The sequence below is a fragment of the Tachysurus vachellii genome, chromosome 24 (genome assembly GCF_030014155.1).
Source record: "Tachysurus vachellii isolate PV-2020 chromosome 24, HZAU_Pvac_v1, whole genome shotgun sequence".
Lineage (NCBI taxonomy): Eukaryota > Metazoa > Chordata > Actinopteri > Siluriformes > Bagridae > Tachysurus > Tachysurus vachellii.
The window spans coordinates 13,823,566-13,846,314 of record NC_083483.1 but is presented as its reverse complement, the minus strand read 5'-3'; the positions used below and the strand labels follow the sequence as shown (position 1 = coordinate 13,846,314).

The 22,749-nt window shown below is 39.4% G+C and overlaps 5 protein-coding genes across 5 annotated transcripts in view; all 5 read right to left on the bottom strand.

Moving 5' to 3' along the window:
* snrpb2 (small nuclear ribonucleoprotein polypeptide B2) overlaps positions 1–1,209 on the bottom strand; it is a 3,481-nt gene extending 2,272 nt beyond the window's left edge. The window contains exons 1-3 of the mRNA XM_060860177.1: positions 1,065–1,209; positions 827–906; positions 303–475 (exon numbers count right to left, since the gene is read on the bottom strand). Of these exons, the coding sequence (XP_060716160.1) occupies positions 303–475; positions 827–890 (237 nt within the window). The 5' untranslated portion in view covers positions 891–906; positions 1,065–1,209. The remainder of the gene's footprint in view (positions 1–302; positions 476–826; positions 907–1,064) is intronic.
* Positions 1,210–1,821: 612 nt separating this feature from the next.
* On the bottom strand, positions 1,822–6,423 carry rnaseh2a (ribonuclease H2, subunit A). Its single transcript, XM_060860960.1, has 8 exons — positions 5,904–6,423; positions 5,728–5,799; positions 4,794–4,920; positions 4,606–4,693; positions 4,291–4,428; positions 3,505–3,592; positions 2,292–2,415; positions 1,822–2,110 (listed from the first exon to the last, which is right to left on the bottom strand). The coding sequence occupies exons 1-8, from the start codon at positions 6,028–6,030 to the stop codon at positions 1,951–1,953; spliced, it is 924 nt and encodes a 307-aa protein (XP_060716943.1). The 5' UTR covers positions 6,031–6,423; the 3' UTR covers positions 1,822–1,950.
* A 2,512-nt stretch (positions 6,424–8,935) lies between these two features.
* On the bottom strand, positions 8,936–9,921 carry LOC132839370 (serum amyloid P-component-like). The gene is made up of 2 exons (XM_060860306.1): positions 9,765–9,921; positions 8,936–9,685 (listed from the first exon to the last, which is right to left on the bottom strand). Exons 1-2 carry the CDS (start codon positions 9,820–9,822, stop codon positions 9,048–9,050), a joined length of 696 nt encoding a protein of 231 aa, XP_060716289.1. The 5' UTR covers positions 9,823–9,921; the 3' UTR covers positions 8,936–9,047.
* A 5,028-nt stretch (positions 9,922–14,949) lies between these two features.
* On the bottom strand, positions 14,950–15,935 carry LOC132839832 (serum amyloid P-component-like). The gene is made up of 2 exons (XM_060861021.1): positions 15,779–15,935; positions 14,950–15,699 (listed from the first exon to the last, which is right to left on the bottom strand). Exons 1-2 carry the CDS (start codon positions 15,834–15,836, stop codon positions 15,062–15,064), a joined length of 696 nt encoding a protein of 231 aa, XP_060717004.1. The 5' UTR covers positions 15,837–15,935; the 3' UTR covers positions 14,950–15,061.
* Positions 15,936–20,968: 5,033 nt separating this feature from the next.
* On the bottom strand, positions 20,969–21,954 carry LOC132839816 (serum amyloid P-component-like). The gene is made up of 2 exons (XM_060860993.1): positions 21,798–21,954; positions 20,969–21,718 (listed from the first exon to the last, which is right to left on the bottom strand). Exons 1-2 carry the CDS (start codon positions 21,853–21,855, stop codon positions 21,081–21,083), a joined length of 696 nt encoding a protein of 231 aa, XP_060716976.1. The 5' UTR covers positions 21,856–21,954; the 3' UTR covers positions 20,969–21,080.
* Between the last annotated feature and the right edge of the window lie 795 nt (positions 21,955–22,749).

Sequence of the window (22,749 nt, the reverse complement as noted above, 5' to 3'; positions counted from 1 at the left end):
AATCTGCAGATTGATTTTTCAGCAGGAGGGAAAAATCAATTTAAATCGTAAATCGGATTTTTTGGGAAAAAATCTGGGATTTTTATTTTAGACACAGACACACACACACACAGACACACACACAGACACACACACAGACACACACACAGACACACACACAGACACACACACACAGACACACACACAGACACACACACAGACACACACACAGACACACACACACACACACACACACACACACACACACACACACACACACAGACACACACACAGACACAGTGAATGAGCCCTGAAATACTCACCATGGGTTTATTGTAGAAAGGGAAACCTTGCAGCTGTCTCAGTGCGTTTGTAGCTGCAGCAAGTTCTTTAAACACCACAAACGCCTGGCCTCTCATTTTTATGGTCTTCATAGCAACAATCTCGATGATCTGTCCAAACTGAGAAAACAGGGCGTAGAGAGACCTCTTCAGCTCTGAGGATAAAAACACAACACAGTCAATCATCTGAACAGACTCATGGTGCTTTGAGTCTGAACTCGAACATCAACAACTTCTCTGTAAACACTCAGTAGTTAAAGAGAGAAGAACAGGAGGTCAGGGGAACGATGTGTCACCAGAAGAGCTCAAGATACACAATAACACACCTGGTGAAGTTTAAAAAACTACATATGAAACATAAACATCATAGAAAGCATTTACTTTGACCAACACAAGACTAGTGCAGGATGCTGGATGACTTTAAGGACATTTTAAACCCCTTTGGACCAAAATAAGAGCCTGATCCCAGCATGCAACATCTCAAACGTGTCCTGTTAAACACTCACCTTCTTTCTTCACCTTGTCGTTCAGGTTGTTGATGTAAATCGTGTGGTTCGGTCTTATGTCCATGTTGTTTATCTTTCACCTGCGATTAGAGAAGATAAAAAGATTCAAAACACCTCGTGAGATTCATTCACTGCTTAACAAACAACACATCCGACATATATAACAGATGTAACACAGGAACATGTAACTAAACCGGGACTATAGTTTATATGATGAATGAACAGGTCTTAAACTTACCACACTTACTATACAACGGAAACGCTTTCTGACGGCGCACTTCCGGTTTATGCCGCGCTTTTTGATGACGCAAGCACGCTCGTTTCGCCGCCCACTGTAGAGGAGGAACAACTGCGCTTTGTGACGTCATCGACAAACCATTTCATCATTTACAGACAAGATTAATGTGGGAATTTTATATATTATATAAATAAATATAAATAAAATATAAATAAATAAAGAAAAAAAATTATATATATATATATATATATATATATATATATATATATATATATATACATAAATATATAAAGGAATCTATATAAATAAACAAATAATTATATAAACAAAAAATATATACATATATATATTTATATATATGTATATATTTATATATATATATATATATATATATATATATATATATATATATATATATATATATATATATATATATATATATATATACACAAATATATATATACAAAATAAAGAGAAAAAATATTTTATATATATAAAAATCATACCATTTCATGTTTGTGGGGAAAAATGTTCTTTGTTTTGTTTTTTTAAATTATTATTATAATCTACAGTATTACAGCGTTATACCAACATCTTACCCACTGAGCTCCTGCTGTCATATCAATTGTATTCATAATAAATTCCCTTTTAATTCATTCTTGCTAAGCAATATTCCACCCAGTAGAGCAGCGATTTAACATAAATCTAACTACAGACGTACAACGTGAGGGTGCAGGAATACAAACCAGTGCAAACCTTAATGTATAAAATACACGTTTTATTTCTTGAATGTTAAGAAAATTGTTTAAAACAAAAATACAACGCTTGATTTTCCAGGAGACAACTTGACAGAGGTTTAGATTAGACAGCGTGTGTGTCTGCGTGTTTAGAGCGTATCAATGCTCTGTAATCGACGCTCAGTGAAGAAGCGGTGCGGCTCTCGTGTGTGTGTCTCGCTGGCAGGTTTGTTGCGACTGAAGTAAGACAATACGGACGTGTTATTCTGTCGAGCTGCAGATTTCTCTCCGTCCTCCTCGTCATCGTCCCTACACACACACACACACACACACACACACACACACACACACACACACACACACACAGGAGAACTCTCTCTGATTATCAAACATGACTAACACCATTATGATATCTAATCTAACGATATCTTTCACAACATTCAGATGTCACCCTGAGCTGCGAGACTCCGCCCCCTGCTGGTGGACTCACCAGTGCACTGGGACGGCTTTGCTGTCCAGCAGAGTCTGAGCCGTGCTCCAACTGAAACGCACAAACTGAGGATAACCAAACACTGGGTCGAGATACTTCAACAGCCAGCTCTTAGTCTTTGGGTCTAAACACACAAACACACACAGAGACATGTTTAACCACCTTTATGGGGACCTTTCACTGACTACGTAACAACTAAAAACTTTAAGCTCAGTAACCACAAGAAAACCTTCAGCACATTTAACCAGACAACTGTGATGGAACTAGCAAGCGAGATACATGAGTGATACAGTAAATATTTGTGATCTTTTTACTTTTATTTGTGTCATTTATGAGAACGGTGTAACATTTACATCCAGTGAGGGAGTTCAGAGATAACATAAGAAATAAAACACTTCAGGTTGTGCTGTTATACACAACTCATTAACAACATGCTGCTGTGACAAAGCAGAGGAACAAAAATTAGCATTTTCCAAAATGCTAATTTTTCGAAACGTTTTACTTCTTCGATGCCACAGCAATCAACCAAAGGTTAAAATTGTATCATTTAGTGAAGTGAAGTGATGTGACATATGGCTAAGTACGGTGACCCATACTCAGAATTCGTTCTCTGCATTTAACCCATCCAAAGTGCACACACACACACAGCAGTGAACACACACACACACACCGTGAACACACACCCGGAGCAGTGGGCAGCCATTTATGCTGCGGCGCCCGGGGAGCAGTTGGGGGGGTTCGGTGCCTTGCTCAAGGGCACCTCAGTCGTGGCCGGCCCGAGACTCGAACCCACAACCTTCGGGTTACGAGTCAGACTCTCTAACCATTAGGCCACGACTGCCCCCTATTTATTAAATAATAATTTCAAAATTAATTTTTATCCATTTAAAGTAACATTATGACTGAAATATAAGAAGCTATAAAACAGTCCATGGACTTGCTTTAGCTGTAAAGTTACAGCTTTAACTGGAGACTCCATCCAGAATCTCACCAATTCGTTCAGGTTAGAGCATCCGGCATGCAGGCACGTTTCCGTGTGAGCTGTAACTATGGAAACGATGATGTACCCATAACGAAAGCATTAAACTAAATCTGTGAAACTACTGAGTAGTCGGTCAACAGCGATTTAGTTACATCCTGCAATCTTGGGCTGAAATCTATGTTCTTGGTGATTACTGATTAACATTTTCAACACATGGAAACGAGTGCTGACCGCTGGGGTATCCTGAGCCGTATTCGGTGTCCACGTGCACTAAGTCTTCTGCAAACTTCCAGCCTTTCACCGCGTGGTCTCGTGCCACCTGGCAGGAAAGAGCAGAAAATAATCGAGCGTGTTTTTGCACGACGAGTCGGATTTATATCCGACACTAGTTTTGGTGGTAAACAAAGATTTTTTTTCTCATTAATAATTTGACAGTGACATCAGATTTTTTGTTCTTTATGCCTAAAAGACAGATGAAAAGACACAACTTGACCGTCATCACGGAACATCTACCACAAGGGGAAATAGTATCACTGTGTAAAAAATAGTGCAGGCTGAATATATAAACATACAGTATACCCAAAATCTAAATCTATGGGTGGTGAATAAATGCAGCACTGAGTAGATAAAATGAATGGAACATTACACCATGTTATAATAGAAAAGGTGTAATATCTATAAATAATATAATATATGTATAAGTATTAGTCATAAATATAAGAAAGGGATATGTACACTGTATATAATATAGTAACTTGATTATTCACTATATATATTCACTATATATATATATATATATATATATATATATATATATATATATATATATATATATATATATATTATATCATATTATATATCTCTATATATATATTAATCACTATATATATATAATGTGAAGGTCCTGGATCTCCTGCTGGGAGGAGGCTCTGATGATCTACTGTTCAGAAGAGGTTCATGGATGGTAGACGAGCAGCAGGGATGCTGTTATGTTGTGTTAGTGGTACAAGGACTGACCTTGGCACAGATGCTGGCGGCGCTGACGATGGGGAAGAGTGAGTCAGCTTTGGGGCGTACGGTCACCTTCACCCCGGGGAAACGCTGAGACAGCTTCTCCTCGTACTTCTCCGCTGGACCCACCGTGTCCACAAACACCTGATCTCACACACACACACACACGCGTCCCAGCTTCATCATAATCAATTTGTCTCTTATGATTTTAGAAACAGCTCCAGTGCAACTTCATCAGCAACATCGATTAAATCTGTCGTAAGTGGAAAACGTTTTGGAAATGTAATTTTGGGGATGAAAGACAACAGATGCTTTTCGTACTTCTTTGAGCTGCACTCCACAGTCCAGAGCGTATTGCACCAGCCCAATAGCAGCATCGTGAGACAGAGCGTTTAAATTATACTTCGTCCTGACCAAAGAAAGAGGAACGAGACAAGAGAAAAGGCTTCATTATTAACGCACCATACAGATGTTGTGATGTGTGTGTGTGCGTGTTTGTGTGTGTGTACCTCTGTAACATGCTGGTGGAGATGGTATTTGGTGAGAGGACCTGAAGAGCCCAGCCCACAAAGTTCTTAGCCTTGTCCAGCTTCAGAAACAGGCTCTCTCTCTCTGCCTCGCTCAGCGTCTTCGAGTCTGGACACAAAAGTCAGCAAAACACACTGGACTACCGTTTCCCTGCAACGTCACACACTACAAACACACACGTTTCTACATGGGATACATTCAACTGCCAAAAAGGCTGGACGTTTATCATAAATCGTGTAAAACTATTATTCTATTCTATTATACATGATTTAAATCTTCAAGTCTCGGTTGTTAAGTCAGGTTTATTTTTCTATAACAAAGCAATCGCTGTCGAACGCTCGGATCGGTCAGAAAGCGACGATTCATTTTCTACATCAGCAGCTCTGTCTGTAATCCAAATTCACAGATTAAATGATATTAACGTGCACTGGTTATTCTAACGTGTTATCGATCCTATAGTAACGACTTAAACGTGGACTAAACTGATTAATAAAACGTGTTACATGTAATCTTGACCACGAGGCTTTGTCTGTTTACGTGACACCGATTCGTAGGAGTCGACGGTCAGATGTAAAGCTGGAACTTTACCTCAAACACCTCTTTAAGGAGGTCTTTTTGTGCACGTGCTGTTTACGGCTGCTGTAGCGTAAGTGAGAACAAGAACTCGTTTTTAGTAATCGTATGACACACAAAAAAAAAAAAAACTATTTTTTTTTTAATTTAAGGAGTTGGTTATAAAAGCACTGAGGTGTAAGAAGTCCTAAGAGGAACGAAAGCACCCCAGTGCATCCACTTTTGACATGATTATTGCAAGCCTTCTCATCATCATCATCATCACCGCTGATTGTTTTCCTACAACAACACGACTCTGTATGGTTTATTTCTCCCATCACACTGAGCTTCACTGTGGCTGACCTGCAACTTTCAGGTCCTTCAACTCCTCTTTTCTGGACACTGGACAGAAACATATTCCATAAACCATGGGACCTGATAGTAAACACACAGAAGTAAACACAAACAGTGTATTATTTATAAGAACACAAAGGCAGCTATTTTGAACAGTCATTTAGCTTGATGTGATGTTTACTGACCCAACACAGGACCTCTACCAGCCTCGTCGATACCCAGACAGCAGTCTTCAGTCCTGCACAGCTCAGGGATTGGAGATGACAGTCTACAACTGACCGAATTATCCGCCTCAAAGTCACTCAAGTCCATGTTTGGACAAAAAAAAAAATCCCACTGAGAAGACAGAAAGCTGTAAACTAACACTATACACGTCCTAGTAAACAAAGCAGGGGTCAATTCCAAATAGCAGCCTGCTCCTTATATAAGCGCACGAGACCTCTGGGTTCCTGCGCCCTATCTAGTGAACTTCTTATCAAGTCAGACGCTATTTGGGACACTGCATATGCTACTGGGTCGCATGCTAACTAACTTTCATCCTAGTATAAAGTAATAAAGCGTTACGTGCTACAAATATCCGTATATTATATATCTGTGGTATAATCACTTTTATCACTTGCTAGATAAACAGTAACAAGGATAGATAAAGACGAGAGTGAAGAAAATGAACTAAACAAAGCTAACGAAGCTAATCTGACAGAAAGAAGTCTGAAGGAGGCGGAGTGTGATTGGCTGAAGCAATCAAAAAGCCCGGGAAAAAACCACGTGACATGTTTTTCAACCTGTGTAATGCTTTCATTGGGAAGCCAGAATAGAAAGGATGACATGGCAAAATCAATGTTTTTACTTATTTATAAAAGTTATTTTTATAAAAGTTCGACGTGTCTGTAGCAAATTAATGAATCCTAAATCATATATCTTCATATATATGTATTCAAAGTGCCTGTTATTTTAATTTACATGCACAGGTGTTTCCTGACCTGTGTTTATTTTACCTGCCTTTAGTCTTTTTAAAATTTATTTGTCATAAAATCATAAAATAATATACAGCTGAAACATCTTAAAGTGTTTTAGAACCCTAACAGCAATACGACAGGAAATTTTTTTTGCGTGTCGTTTTGATGGTTTACACACCAGTAATTTAAACACTGAACTAAAAAAAAGTGGATTTTACAAAACACACATTTATATATTTTCACATTTTGTCTTATTATTAGTCAATGCGAGTATAAAAATCTTGTTGACCATCCAGTTAAAGCGCCTTCGAGGCAGAATCCCTCGGTCACCTCAGATTTGTTCATTAGGCTTAAATACAAACACATTTAAATATATCTAATATTAATCTTGAATTTTTGTATTATATTAATCTTTATATTATTCTTTATAATAACCTTTTGTTCTATGTTTATGTTTAGCTGCTTTGAGACAATGTTAATTGTTAAAATCGCTATAGCTACAAATAAATTTGAATTGAATTGAATTTGTATTTTGGCTTAGTGGTTAGCATGTTCGCCTCACACCTCCAGGGTTGGTGGTTCGATTCCCGCCTCCGCCTTGTGTGTGAGGAGTTTGCATGTTCTCCCCGTGCCTCGGGGGTTTCCTCCGGGTACTCCAGTTTCCTCCCCCGTCCAAAGTCATGCATGGTAGTTTGATTGGCATCTCTGGAAAATTGTCTGTATTGTGTGAGTGAATAAGAGAGTGTGTGTGTGTGCCCTGCGATGGGTTGGCACTCCGTCCAGGGTGTATCCTTCCTTGACGCCTGAGATAGGCACAGGCTCCCCGTGACCCAAGGTAGTTCGGATAAGCGGTAGAAAGTGAGAGAGAGTCTTTGTCTACAGCATATAATACATTGTTTGCTTGGCATTTGGATATATCCCTAAACTACAGGAATATTTTCTGTACAACTATGTAAACATTCAGCATTTAATCATTTTTTTGAAAGAAGTCTGATGCAAAAACAAACCAAAACAATTGAACAAATCCTTTAAGAAAGTCACAAAGTTGATCCCAGGTTAGTGCACGTGGTTCTATTTTTCTACGTCATTTTTTTTCCCCTCAGGTGATTAATTTTTACTCATATTTAGTGACAATTTATTTTATATTATCAGCTCAGGTTTGTTACGTTACATAATAGGTCTGTATATTTATTCAACCTTACATGTTTATGGGTTTTTTCTTTAATCAGAAGACATCCTGGAGTTCCAGGTGAATACATTCCCTGGATGAAATTCTTATATCATAATCTGAATAATATGCAATCAGAAGATTTGTTTGTGAGCTCAGGTTTCCGTTGTTCGAGTCCCAAATTCCCATCACAGAAATCGCACACTGAATTGGATTCATCCTTCAAGCTCCAAAACTCTTCTCAATCTGCTTATCGATGTCGTTCACTCTGTTTTGTATTTAAATGTATTTTAGTTATTATTCATTCACTGTTATTAATTAACCCAAATGTTTGTAGACCGTTTAGCATTTCTCAAACATTTGCATGTCATTGACTTATATAATACCATGACATTTTCCAGTCACATTTCTAGCTATCAAATGTTTTACTCTGCTCCACATGAGAGTCGTTTATAGTTTAATTAAGTGTAAATTAAGTAATTAGCAAGTAAGCAAGTTTGGGGTACAAAATACGTCTTATACAATTGTGAGCTTATAGATTTGTGCCAACAGCTTGGGAAATAGAGTGACAAATGTGACGTATGTGATGGCCGGGGTAAACAAACTTTAGGGTATATACTGTAGTAGTGTAGTATAATTCTGATGTTCAAGAAAATTTGCTGTAACATTTAATTACTGAGATTCTTTACAGATTATTGATCTGTATATTTGATTGTTCTGTATTTTAAAATGATCCACTGTTTTGATTCACTTGAACATAATAGATTTCCCAAAACACAGTTGTCTTATTTAGTCACATTTCACTGTATGCATATTTTATATAATGTTTGTTACAAACTCCTGTGAAGCTCTTGTTCTTGTTGATGAGTTTTGAAGTTTCACCCAAAGAACCTCTATGATAGAATCCTCTTCGTTGGTCCAGCATTCAATCGGTCCATTTTTCTAATTAGCCTGAAAGAACTTTATATGATATATTGTGCTCTTTTACAACAGATACTCACTTTTTTAATAACAACAAATGGGGTTTTATCACAGATGCAACCGTATATATGATGTTATTTTAAGTATCAGTAGAATTCATTAAACAAACACCTTTTTATTTTTTCATGTTTATTTTTTACAGTTGGTCAAACTTCATTGCATTATCACTTATAGTAAAGACAGGTCTGTATTCATTACTTCTTTTAGGTTCCTAAACAATGAATTTAAACAATATTGAATTTTTGAGTAGTTTTTACACTTTCAGTAATCACATACCCAATTTTACTGAATTCCAAAGAGTCCCAGTTAAGAACATTTCCAGGCGGATACCAGTAATCGTGCATATATTGCGAAATCTCGCTAGGAGACAAAACCGAGTTCCACATATGAACGTCAGTCAACATGCCCACAAATGACTGGTTAATGTCAAATCCTCCACCGTAAGAATCTTGATCTTGACCCAGAATGATTTTTGGAGTTCCGAAAAAAGAGCCTAAACGAGAGAACCCTTTTCGTGTGCTCGGATTTCCGTTCACCCACAGCTGACTGAGACCTGTTTTCCCATCCCAGGTAGCGCAGACCGAATTCCAGACATTTAGTTCATCTTGCATGCCCCAAAAGTCCACAAACGATTCTCCCAAATGTAAACGATAAACTTCTCGTTTGGGCTTGTAAATAACAAAGGCATTATCAGATGTTGGGAGAGCCAACGAAAAAAGGATCTGTCTTCGGGAAAGGTCGGAGAAGGCACGCAGACACACAGTAATACATGTGAAATTCGTCTCCTTCTCCAGCTGAGGACTGAGACTCACATGGTGGCGATTGGACTCCACAGGAAAGGTGAACATTTTACCTAAAAGATCTTTAAATTTCAAATAGTTAGATTTTTTTATATTTTCTTGCAAATGATACAACTTATTTTTTATATGATCAAGACTAACCTTGTTTTTCGGTAGCGGCGAGGAGAAACAAGGAGAGTAGAACCACAAGTCTCTTCATTCTGTAATGTAGTCCACAGCTCAATCTGCATATCGATGCTGCTGAGTGTCTTCTGCATTTATATGTATTTTAGCTAGTGTCTGTTGTTATTTATTAACTTACATAGGCCTATTTGTAAAACGGCAAAATTTGTTCAGTTGTTTTGACATCTCAGTCCTTGAACTGGATCAGCTCAATATTTTTAGTCAGGTCCAAACTTCAGAGATTTTGCAAGCTTTACATTAATAGTTCACCAAAGTGCTGAAAGAGAACTATTACAAAATGCTTGTTTTCATTTTCTGTAACGTTATCCTTCCATTTCTTTCATAAAAACCTTTTTTTTTTTAATTTTTTTTTTTTGCATGTCCTCAACCTCCTCATCCTCCAAAAGTTAAAAGGAAACCCATGGACAAAAACAAACACACAGTTGTACCAAACTGGCCTTTATTTACCACGGTTAAAGAACTACAATGTTTTTCTTGCTCATTTCTAACAGTGCTTCATGCCAAGTGCTTCAGCAGCATAACAGCTTTATTCTACAGGTTCCAGTGGAACTCCTCAGCAGATCAAGCAGATCTTTTCACAGCTCAGGAAAGCTTTCATTACAGCACTACCTAAAAACACCTGTCAAAACTATCCATTGTGGAGGATGATGCATCATAAAGTGGTGTCAGGTTCATCCTCTCACAGCAGTCAAGAGCGAAGCCCAAGCTCCATCAAGATCCCTTCTTTTCATCTTTTCTTCACCTGCTTCATTCCCTCTCCTGCAATGTTTAATTAAAAGCCTTTTGTGTAGTTTCTATTTGTGATCCGGCTGAAAGAACATCACTCTTAGATGCCATCAGAATTGAACACGGCCTTGATCCCACAGAGGGCACGAAAGACCAGGTGAAGTCAGAGATCACACTATTTTGTGTCATGCTGCTGAATGTATACATAGGGTGTAATAATGGATCAGTTAATAAGTACACTCTAAACCAAGATTTTGAGTTAATGAAACATTTTAAGTGGTCCTTACTTATTCTTTGTCATTTTTAAAAAAATCCTTGTCACTACTAATTCAAATTAGTTGTTTGCACTATTCAGATGAAATATTGAGTGCAATGATCATGTTAAGCAGAGACAACTTGGTATGTTACGCTTCTGTAAGGGAGGGGCAGGGCAGGGAAGGGGAGAGGCGGGGCCTGAAACAGGACGTGACAATGCGCTGTCTGGTCTTCGGCGTGCAAACGGTGGATTTTTGAAAGCACTTTGAAACGGTGAGTGTAAATAGTCTAATATATAGAAATCTTTCTGACGATAAATTACTACCCTAAAACCGATGTTAGTTAAATGTTAATAAGTTAACTTAATGTAAATGTGACGATTGATGCTATTTTTTTTTCTCATTTTCTGTCCGTTCACAGTAACATGAGCTATTTCTGTCAGGTCACATTTAATAACGTTAGCCAGTGTTATATGTTCCCAGTTACAACGTTTGTATTTCGCTGGCATAAGTTTTTTTTTCCGTTGGTTCATATAAGGGTGTATGCATGTACACGTGCTTATCGCTAACGGTAGCATATGTCTCAGGTGTATTAAAATAACCGTTTAAAAACGTGTTTCTTAAAGTTTCTTTTGAAACTTTTATTATTTTTTGTTTGTTTGTAGTAGCAACTTAAACTGTTTAAAAAATGTAGTCATTAGCAGATGTTCATTAACGTTTTACAGTGAAAGTGATTTGCTAATCTAAACGTTTTCTTATGCTCTGTTTTCACAGGTTCTTTTGAAGATGCAGTGGAAGTTTTGTGAATTTATATGTGACAAACGAGGTTACCTATTAAAACATTATAGTTTTATATATGTCCATTTTACTTGAAATTTGAGTTTTTGTTTGTCTACAGGGCACGGTGGCTTAGTGGTTAGCACGTTCGCCTCACACCTCCAGGGTTGGGAGTTCAATTCCCGCCTCCGCCTTGTGTGTGTGGAGTTTGCATGTTCTCCCCGTGTTTGGGGGTTTCCTCCGGGTACTCCGGTTTCCTCCCCCGGTCCAAAGACATGCATGGTAGGTTGATTGGCATCTCTGGAAAATTGTCCGTAGTGTGTGATTGCGTGAGTGAATGAGAGTGTGTGTGTGTGCCCTGTGATGGGTTGGCACTCCGTCCAGGGTGTATCCTGCCTTGATGCCCAATGACACCTGAGATAGGCACAAGCTCCCCGTGACCTGAGGTGACCCGGATAAGCGGTAGAAAGTGAGAGTGAGTGAGTGAGTGTCTACAGCATATAGTACATTGTTTGCTTGGCATTTGGATATATCCCTAAACTACAGGAATATTTTCTGTACAACTATGTAAACGTTCAGCATTTAATAATTTTTTTGAAACAAGTCTGATGCAAAAACAAACCAAAACAATTGAACAAATCCTTTAAAGAAAGTCTCAAAGTTTATCCCAGGTTAGTGCACGTGGTTCTATTTTTCTATGTCATTTTTTCCCCTCAGGTGAAATTTATTTTATATTATCAGCTCAGGTTTGTTACGTTACATAATAGGTCTGTATATTTATTCAACCTTACATGTTTACTCTTTAATCAGAAGACAACCTGGAGTTCCAGGTGAATACATTCCCTGGATGAAATTCTTATATCGGGGGGCACGGTGGCTTAGTGGTTAGCACGTTCGCCTCACACCTCCAGGGTTGGGGGTTCGATTCCCGCCTCCGCCTTGTGTGTGTGGAGTTTGCATGTTCTCCCCGTGCCTCGGGGGTTTCCTCCGGGTACTCCAGTTTCTTCCCCCGGTCCAAAGACATGCATGGTAGGTTGACTGGCATCTCTGGAAAATTGTCCGTAGTGTGTGAGTGTGTGAGTGTGTGAGTGAATGAGAGTGTGTGTGTGTGCCCTGCGATGGGTTGGCACGTCGTCCAGGGTGTATCCTGCCTTGATGCCCGATGACGCCTGAGATAGGCACAGGCTCCCCGTGACCCGAGGTAGTTCGGATAAGCGGTAGAAGATGAATGAATGAATGAAAATTCTTATATCATCTGAATAATATGCAATCAGAAGATTTGTTTGTGAGCTCAGGTTTCTGTTGTTCGAGTCCCAAATTCCCATCACAGAAATCGCACACTGATTTGGATTAATCCTTCAAGCTCCAAAACTCTTCTCAATCTGCTTATCGATGTCGTTCACTCTGTTTTGTATTTAAATGTATTTTAGTTATTATTCATTCACTGTTATTAATTAACCCAAATGTTTGTAGACTGTTTAGCATTTCTCAAACATTTGCATGTCATTGACTTATATAATACCATGACATTTTCCAGTCACATTTCTAGCTATCAAATGTTTTACTCTGCTCCACATGAGTCACTTTATAGCTGAAATCCCACAATGCCTCTGTGTCCTAGATAAATGGCTAATTCCCCATTTCTACAGTATAATGGTATCCTTCCATTTTCAATAAAACATTCAGACTACAGTTTATAGTGTAATTAAGTGTAAATTAAGTAATTAGTAAGTAAGCAAGTTTGGGGTACAAAATACGTCTTACACAATTGTGAGCTTATAGATTTGTGCCAACAGCTTGGGAAATAGAGCGACAAATGTGACATGTGATGGTCGGGGTAAACAAACTTTAGGGTATATACTGTAGTAGTGTACAGTGATGCCTCGAGGTTCGAGTTTAATTCGTTCCGTGACTTTGCTCGTATCTCAAATTGCTTATATCTCAAAACAATTTTCCCCGTTTAAATGAATTGAAATCCCATTAATCCGTTCCAGCTCGTAAAATTCCACTCCAGTTGTTTTGTTTGTGCTTTGAATATGAAAGATGTACATTACCTTTATATATAAATGACAAATATTGTATAAAAACATACAGTAATAAAAGAGAAAGTTAAAAAAATAAACTGGTTTTACTTGACGGAAGATGCGCACGGAGGTTGAGGGAGGAGTAAACAGGAGGAATTTTGTCTCGTACGTACACTTTCGCTTTCGTTCACGTACTCGCTACTGTACACTCTACTGTACACACTAGTGTACACTCTACTGTACACTCTTAATGCTACTTTACACTTAAATGGAACTTAACTAAACTTCCCTCAAATTAACGAACGTAAATCAAGCATCGAGGGGGGCACGGTGGTTTAGTGGTTAGCACGTTCGCCTCACACCTCCAGGGTTGGGGGTTCGATTCCCGCCTCCACCTTGTGTGTGTGGAGTTTGCATGTTCTCCCCGTGCCTCGGGGGTTTCCTCCGGGTACTCCGGTTTCCTCCCCCGGTCCAAAGACATGCATGGTAGGTTGATTGGCATCTCTGGAAAATTGTCCCTAGTGTGTGTGTGAGTGAATGAGTGTGTGTGTGCCCTGCGATGGGTTGGCACTCCGTCCAGGGTGTATCCTGCCTTGATGCCCGATGACGCCTGAGATAGGCACAGGCTCCCTGTGACCCGAGGTAGTTCGGATAAGCGGTAGATAATGAATGAATGAATGAAATCAAGCATCGCGTTAGTTCTGACAGGCCACGTCGTCAAGCGTGCATCAGCTGTTAATCAGCTGTCCACGACACGCACCAATCCGGGTACGACATCCATATAACCGACCATTTAAATTCCAATTCATAGAGCCGCTCTATTTTAAATTTTGCTTAATTTTCTTCATCGCTTTTCTCTTCACTTGTTTTTGCCTTTTTTGTCACGCTTTCCTCACTAACATCTGCCGGTCGTTTTAATAAGAACCTGTCCGGTCGGCATATCAGATGCGGTGTAGTCGCACAAGTTAAATTATTTTAACGGATCCAACGTTCAAAACGGATCCGAAAATTACGGATCCGCAGATGGTCGGCACCTCACGCAGCCCCTTTGCGACTCTCCATAGGAAATGAATGACTTCCTGTTTATCGGCCGTCGTTTGTCGTGTGCAGTGTAAAGGCGGCTTTAACCGAGTGAGACGCGGGAAGCTGAGGCGGGGAAACAGAGCACACGTGGTTGTTGATCTTTGTTTCGGCGGCGGCGGCTCGGATGCTCGTATCTCGAAAATTTGCTCGTATTTCAAGCCAAAAATTTGGTCGAATCACAGCTCGTATCTCAAAAAATTCGTATGTCAGAGCACTCGTGTCTCGAGGTATCACTGTAGTATAATTCTGATGTTCAAGAAAATTCATTAAACAAACACCTTTTTATTTTTTCATGTTTATTTTTTACAGTTGGTCAAACTTCATTGCATTATCACTTATAGTAAAGACAGGTCTGTATTCATTACTTCTTTTAGGTTCCTAAACAATGAATTTAAACAATATTGAATTTTTGAGTAGTTTTTACACTTTCAGTAATCACATACCCAATTTTACTGAATTCCAAAGAGTCCCAGTTAAGAACATTTCCAGGCGGATACCAGTAATCGTGCATATATTGCGAAATCTCGCTAGGAGACAAAACCGAGTTCCACATATGAACGTCAGTCAACATGCCCACAAATGACTGGTTAATGTCAAATCCTCCACCGTAAGAATCTTGATCTTGACCCAGAATGATTTTTGGAGTTCCGAAAAAAGAGCCTAAACGAGAGAGCCCTTTTCGTGTGCTCGGATTTCCGTTCACCCACAGCTGACTGAGACCTGTTTTCCCATCCCAGGTAGCGCAGACCGAATTCCAGACATTTAGTTCATCTTGCATGCCCCAAAAGTCCACAAACGATTCTCCCAAATGTAAACGATAAACTTCTCGTTTGGGCTTGTAAATAACAAAGGCATTATCAGATGTTGGGAGAGCCAACGAAAAAAGGATCTGACTTCGGGAAAGGTCGGAGAAGGCACGCAGACACACAGTAATACATGTGAAATTCGTCTCCTTCTCCAGCTGAGGACTGAGACTCACATGGTGGCGATTGGACTCCACAGGAAAGGTGAACATTTTACCTAAAAGATCTTTAAATTTCAAATAGTTAGATTTTTTTATATTTTCTTGCAAATGATACAACTTATTTTTTATATGATCAAGACTAACCTTGTTTTTCGGTAGCGGCGAGGAGAAACAAGGAGAGTAGAACCACAAGTCTCTTCATTCTGTAATGTAGTCCACAGCTCAATCTGCATATCGATGCTGCTGAGTGTCTTCTGCATTTATATGTATTTTAGCTAGTGTCTGTTGTTATTTATTAACTTACATAGGCCTATTTGTAAAACGGCAAAATTTGTTCAGTTGTTTTGACATCTCAGTCCTTGAACTGGATCAGCTCAATATTTTTAGTCAGGTCCAAACTTCAGAGATTTTGCAAGCTTTACATTAATAGTTCACCAAAGTGCTGAAAGAGAACTATTACAAAATGCTTGTTTTCATTTTCTGTAACGTTATCCTTCCATTTCTTTCATAAAAACCTTTTTTTTTAATTTTTTTTTTTTGCATGTCCTCAACCTCCTCATCCTCCAAAGGTCCAAAGGAAACCCATGGACAAAAACAAACACACAGTTGTACCAAACTGGCCTTTATTTACCACGGTTAAAGAACTACAATGTTTTTCTTGCTCATTTCTAACAGTGCTTCATGCCAAGTGCTTCAGCAGCATAACAGCTTTATTCTACAGGTTCCAGTGGAACTCCTCAGCAGATCAAGCAGATCTTTTCACAGCTCAGGAAAGCTTTCATTACAGCACTACCTAAAAACACCTGTCAAAACTATCCATTGTGGAGGATGATGCATCATAAAGTGGTGTCAGGTTCATCCTCTCACAGCAGTCAAGAGCGAAGCCCAAGCTCCATCAAGATCCCTTCTTTTCATCTTTTCTTCACCTGCTTCATTCCCTCTCCTGCAATGTTTAATTAAAAGCCTTTTGTGTAGTTTCTATTTGTGATCCGGCTGAAAGAACATCACTCTTAGATGCCATCAGAATTGAACACGGTCTTGATCCCACAGAGGGCACGAAAGACCAGGTGAAGTCAGAGATCACACTATTTTGTGTCATGCTGCTGAATGTATACATAGGGTGTAATAATGGATCAGTTAATAAGTACACTCTAAACCAAGATTTTGAGTTAATGAAACATTTTAAGTGGTCCTTACTTATTCTTTGTCATTTTTTAAAAAAATCCTTGTCACTACTAATTCAAATTAGTTGTTTGCACTATTCAGATGAAATATTGAGTGCAATGATCATGTTAAGCAGAGACAACTTGGTATGTTATGTTTCTGTAAGGGAGGGGCGGGGCAGGGAAGAGGAGAGGCGGGGCCTGAAACAGGTCATCGTGATTTTGCGCTGTCTGGGCCTCGGCGTGCAAACCGTGGATTTTTGAAAGCACTTTGAAACAGTGAGTGTAACTAGTCTAATATACAGAAATCTTTCTGACGATAAATGATTACCCTAAAACCGATGTTAGTTAAATGTTAATAAGTTAACTTCGTGTAAATGTGACGATTGATGCTATTTTCTTTTTTCCATTTTCTGTCCCTTCACAGTAACATGAGCTATTTCTGTCAGGTCACATTTAATAACGTTAGCCAGTGTTATATGTTCCCAGTTACAATGATTGTATTTCGCTGGCATAAGTTTTTTTTTTCCGTTGGTTCATATAAGCGTGTTTGCATGTACACGTGCTTGTCGCTAACGCTAGCATATGTCTCGGGTGTATTACAATAACCGTTCAAAACGTGTTTCTTAAAGTTTCTTTTGAAACTTTTATTATTTTTTGTTTGTTTGTAGTAGCAACTTAAACTGTTTAAAAAATGTAGTCATTAGCAGATGTTCATTAACGTTTTACAGTGAAAGTGATTTGCTAATCTAAACGTTTTCTTATGTTCTGTTTTCACAGGTTCTTTTGAAGATGCAGTGGAAGTTTTGTGAATTTATATGTGACAAACGAGGTTACCTATTAAAACATTATAGTTTTATATATGTCCATTTTACTTGAAATTTGAGTTTTTGTTTGTCTACAGGGCACGGTGGCTTAGTGGTTAGCACGTTCGCCTCACACCTCCAGGGTTGGGAGTTCAATTCCCGCCTCCGCCTTGTGTGTGTGGAGTTTGCATGTTCTCCCCGTGTTTGGGGGTTTCCTCCGGGTACTCCGGTTTCCTCCCCCGGTCCAAAGACATGCATGGTAGGTTGATTGGCATCTCTGGAAAATTGTCCGTAGTGTGTGATTGCGTGAGTGAATGAGAGTGTGTGTGTGCCCTGCGATGGGTTGGCACTCCGTCCAGGGTGTATCCTGCCTTGATGCCCGATGACACCTGAGATAGGCACAAGCTCCCCGTGACCTGAGGTGACCCGGATAAGCGGTAGAAAGTGAGAGTGAGTGAGTGAGTGTCTACAGCATATAGTACATTGTTTGCTTGGCATTTGGATATATCCCTAAACTACAGGAATATTTTCTGTACAACTATGTAAACGTTCAGCATTTAATAATTTTTTTGAAACAAGTCTGATGCAAAAACAAACCAAAACAATTAAACAAATCCTTTAAAGAAAGTCTCAAAGTTTATCCCAGGTTAGTGCACGTGGTTCTATTTTTCTATGTCATTTTTTCCCCTCAGGTGAAATTTATTTTATATTATCAGCTCAGGTTTGTTACGTTACATAATAGGTCTGTATATTTATTCAACCTTACATGTTTACTCTTTAATCAGAAGACAACCTGGAGTTCCAGGTGAATACATTCCCTGGATGAAATTCTTATATCGGGGGGCACGGTGGCTTAGTGGTTAGCACGTTCGCCTCACACCTCCAGGGTTGGGGGTTCGATTCCTGCCTCCGCCTTGTGTGTGTGGAGTTTGCATGTTCTCCCCGTGCCTCGGGGGTTTCCTCCGGGTACTCCAGTTTCTTCCCCCGGTCCAAAGACATGCATGGTAGGTTGACTGGCATCTCTGGAAAATTGTCCGTAGTGTGTGAGTGTGTGAGTGAATGTGTGTGAGTGTGTGAGTGAGTGTGTGTGTGCCCTGCGATGGGTTGGCACGTCGTCCAGGGTGTATCCTGCCTTGATGCCCGATGACGCCTGAGATAGGCACAGGCTCCCCGTGACCCGAGGTAGTTCGGATAAGCGGTAGAAGATGAATGAATGAATGAAAATTCTTATATCATCTGAATAATATGCAATCAGAAGATTTGTTTGTGAGCTCAGGTTTCTGTTGTTCGAGTCCCAAATTCCCATCACAGAAATCGCACACTGAATTGGATTAATCCTTCAAGCTCCAAAACTCTTCTCAATCTGCTTATCGATGTCGTTCACTCTGTTTTGTATTTAAATGTATTTGTTATTATTCATTCACTGTTATTAATTAACCCAAATGTTTGTAGACTGTTTAGCATTTCTCAAACATTTGCATGTCATTGACTTATATAATACCATGACATTTTCCAGTCACATTTCTAGCTATCAAATGTTTTACTCTGCTCCACATGAGTCACTTTATAGCTGAAATCCCACAATGCCTCTGTGTCCTAGATAAATGGCTAATTCCCCATTTCTACAGTATAATGGTATCCTTCCATTTTCAATAAAACATTCAGACTACAGTTTATAGTGTAATTAAGTGTAAATTAAGTAATTAGTAAGTAAGCAAGTTTGGGGTACAAAATACGTCTTACACAATTGTGAGCTTATAGATTTGTGCCAACAGCTTGGGAAATAGAGCGACAAATGTGACATGTGATGGTCGGGGTAAACAAACTTTAGGGTATATACTGTAGTAGTGTACAGTGATGCCTCGAGATACGAGTTTAATTCGTTCCGTGACTTTGCTCGTATCTCAAATTGCTTATATCTCAAAACAATTTTCCCCGTTTAAATGAATTGAAATCCCATTAATCCGTTCCAGCTCGTAAAATTCCACTCCAGTTGTTTTGTTTGTGCTTTGAATATGAAAGATGTACATTACCTTTATATATAAATGACAAATATTGTATAAAAACATACAGTAATAAAAGAGAAAGTTAAAAAAATAAACTGGTTTTACTTGACGGAAGATGCGCACGGAGGTTGAGGGAGGAGTAAACAGGAGGAATTTTGTCTCGTACGTACACTTTCGCTTTCGTTCACGTACTCGCTACTGTACACTCTACTGTACACACTAGTGTACACTCTACTGTACACTCTTAATGCTACTTTACACTTAAATGGAACTTAACTAAACTTCCCTCAAATTAACGAACGTAAATCAAGCATCGAGGGGGGCACGGTGGTTTAGTGGTTAGCACGTTCGCCTCACACCTCCAGGGTTGGGGGTTCGATTCCCGCCTCCACCTTGTGTGTGTGGAGTTTGCATGTTCTCCCCGTGCCTCGGGGGTTTCCTCCGGGTACTCCGGTTTCCTCCCCCGGTCCAAAGACATGCATGGTAGGTTGATTGGCATCTCTGGAAAATTGTCCCTAGAGTGTGTGTGAGTGAATGAGTGTGTGTGTGCCCTGCGATGGGTTGGCACTCCGTCCAGGGTGTATCCTGCCTTGATGCCCAATGACGCCTGAGATAGGCACAGGCTCCCCGTGACCCGAGGTAGTTCGGATAAGCGGTAGATAATGAATGAATGAATTAAATCAAGCATCGCGTTAGTTCTGACAGGCCACGCCGTCAAGCGTGCATCAGCTGTTAATCAGCTGTCCACGACACGCACCAATCCGGGTACGACATCCATATAACCGACCATTTAAATTCCAATTCATAGAGCCGCTCTATTTTAAATTTTGCTTAATTTTCTTCATCGCTTTTCTCTTCACTTGTTTTTGCCTTTTTTGTCACTCTTTCCTCACTAACATCTGCCGGTCGTTTTAATAAAAACCTGTCCGGTCGGCATATCAGATGCGGTGTCGTCGCACAAGTTAAATTATTTTAACGGATCCAACGTTCAAAACGGATCCGAAAATTACGGATCCGCAGATGTTCGGCACCTCACGCAGCCCCTTTGCGACTCTCCATAGGAAATGAATGACTTCCTGTTTATCGGCCGTCGTTTGTCGTGTGCAGTGTAAAGGCGGCTTTAACCGAGTGAGACGCGGGAAGCTGAGGCGGGGAAACAGAGCACACGTGGTTGTTGATCTTTGTTTCGGCGGCGGCGGCTCGGATGCTCGTATCTCGAAAATTTGCTCGTATTTCAAGCCAAAAATTTGGTCGAATCACAGCTCGTATCTCAAAAAATTCGTATGTCAGAGCACTCGTGTCTCGAGGTATCACTGTAGTATAATTCTGATGTTCAAGAAAATTCATTAAACAAACACCTTTTTATTTTTTCATGTTTATTTTTTACAGTTGGTCAAACTTCATTGCATTATCACTTATAGTAAAGACAGGTCTGTATTCATTACTTCTTTTAGGTTCCTAAACAATGAATTTAAACAATATTGAATTTTTGAGTAGTTTTTACACTTTCAGTAATCACATACCCAATTTTACTGAATTCCAAAGAGTCCCAGTTAAGAACATTTCCAGGCGGATACCAGTAATCGTGCATATATTGCGAAATCTCGCTAGGAGACAAAACCGAGTTCCACATATGAACGTCAGTCAACATGCCCACAAATGACTGGTTAATGTCAAATCCTCCACCGTAAGAATCTTGATCTTGACCCAGAATGATTTTTGGAGTTCCGAAAAAAGAGCCTAAACGAGAGAGCCCTTTTCGTGTGCTCGGATTTCCGTTCACCCACAGCTGACTGAGACCTGTTTTCCCATCCCAGGTAGCGCAGACCGAATTCCAGACATTTAGTTCATCTTGCATGCCCCAAAAGTCCACAAACGATTCTCCCAAATGTAAACGATAAACTTCTCGTTTGGGCTTGTAAATAACAAAGGCATTATCAGATGTTGGGAGAGCCAACGAAAAAAGGATCTGACTTCGGGAAAGGTCGGAGAAGGCACGCAGACACACAGTAATACATGTGAAATTCGTCTCCTTCTCCAGCTGAGGACTGAGACTCACATGGTGGCGATTGGACTCCACAGGAAAGGTGAACATTTTACCTAAAAGATCTTTAAATTTCAAATAGTTAGATTTTTTTATATTTTCTTGCAAATGATACAACTTATTTTTTATATGATCAAGACTAACCTTGTTTTTCGGTAGCGGCGAGGAGAAACAAGGAGAGTAGAACCACAAGTCTCTTCATTCTGTAATGTAGTCCACAGCTCAATCTGCATATCGATGCTGCTGAGTGTCTTCTGCATTTATATGTATTTTAGCTAGTGTCTGTTGTTATTTATTAACTTACATAGGCCTATTTGTAAAACGGCAAAATTTGTTCAGTTGTTTTGACATCTCAGTCCTTGAACTGGATCAGCTCAATATTTTTAGTCAGGTCCAAACTTCAGAGATTTTGCAAGCTTTACATTAATAGTTCACCAAAGTGCTGAAAGAGAACTATTACAAAATGCTTGTTTTCATTTTCTGTAACGTTATCCTTCCATTTCTTTCATAAAAACCTTTTTTTTTTTTTTTTTTTTTTTTTGCATGTCCTCAACCTCCTCATCCTCCAAAGGTCCAAAGGAAACCCATGGACAAAAACAAACACACAGTTGTACCAAACTGGCCTTTATTTACCACGGTTAAAGAACTACAATGTTTTTCTTGCTCATTTCTAACAGTGCTTCATGCCAAGTGCTTCAGCAGCATAACAGCTTTATTCTACAGGTTCCAGTGGAACTCCTCAGCAGATCAAGCAGATCTTTTCACAGCTCAGGAAAGCTTTCATTACAGCACTACCTAAAAACACCTGTCAAAACTATCCATTGTGGAGGATGATGCATCATAAAGTGGTGTCAGGTTCATCCTCTCACAGCAGTCAAGAGCGAAGCCCAAGCTCCATCAAGATCCCTTCTTTTCATCTTTTCTTCACCTGCTTCATTCCCTCTCCTGCAATGTTTAATTAAAAGCCTTTTGTGTAGTTTCTATTTGTGATCCGGCTGAAAGAACATCACTCTTAGATGCCATCAGAATTGAACACGGTCTTGATCCCACAGAGGGCACGAAAGACCAGGTGAAGTCAGAGATCACACTATTTTGC

What these genes read in the sequence shown, in the direction of transcription:
- LOC132839832 (XM_060861021.1), bottom strand. Translation starts at nt 15,836, where the DNA reads ATGAAGAGACTTGTGGTTCTACTCTCCTTGTTTCTCCTCGCCGCTACC. An exon ending in CGCCGCTACCGAAAAACAAG is followed by an intron (nt 15,700 to 15,778) that starts GTTAGTCTTGAT and finishes TGAAATTTAAAG; the next exon opens with ATCTTTTAGGTAAAATGTTC.
- LOC132839816 (XM_060860993.1), bottom strand. Translation starts at nt 21,855, where the DNA reads ATGAAGAGACTTGTGGTTCTACTCTCCTTGTTTCTCCTCGCCGCTACC. An exon ending in CGCCGCTACCGAAAAACAAG is followed by an intron (nt 21,719 to 21,797) that starts GTTAGTCTTGAT and finishes TGAAATTTAAAG; the next exon opens with ATCTTTTAGGTAAAATGTTC.
- LOC132839370 (XM_060860306.1), bottom strand. Translation starts at nt 9,822, where the DNA reads ATGAAGAGACTTGTGGTTCTACTCTCCTTGTTTCTCCTCGCCGCTACC. An exon ending in CGCCGCTACCGAAAAACAAG is followed by an intron (nt 9,686 to 9,764) that starts GTTAGTCTTGAT and finishes TGAAATTTAAAG; the next exon opens with ATCTTTTAGGTAAAATGTTC.
- rnaseh2a (XM_060860960.1), bottom strand. Translation starts at nt 6,030, where the DNA reads ATGGACTTGAGTGACTTTGAGGCGGATAATTCGGTCAGTTGTAGACTG. An exon ending in GAAGGACCTGAAAGTTGCAG is followed by an intron (nt 4,921 to 5,727) that starts GTCAGCCACAGT and finishes TTTTGTGTCCAG; the next exon opens with ACTCGAAGACGCTGAGCGAG. An exon ending in TCCACCAGCATGTTACAGAG is followed by an intron (nt 4,694 to 4,793) that starts GTACACACACAC and finishes TTCTTTGGTCAG; the next exon opens with GACGAAGTATAATTTAAACG.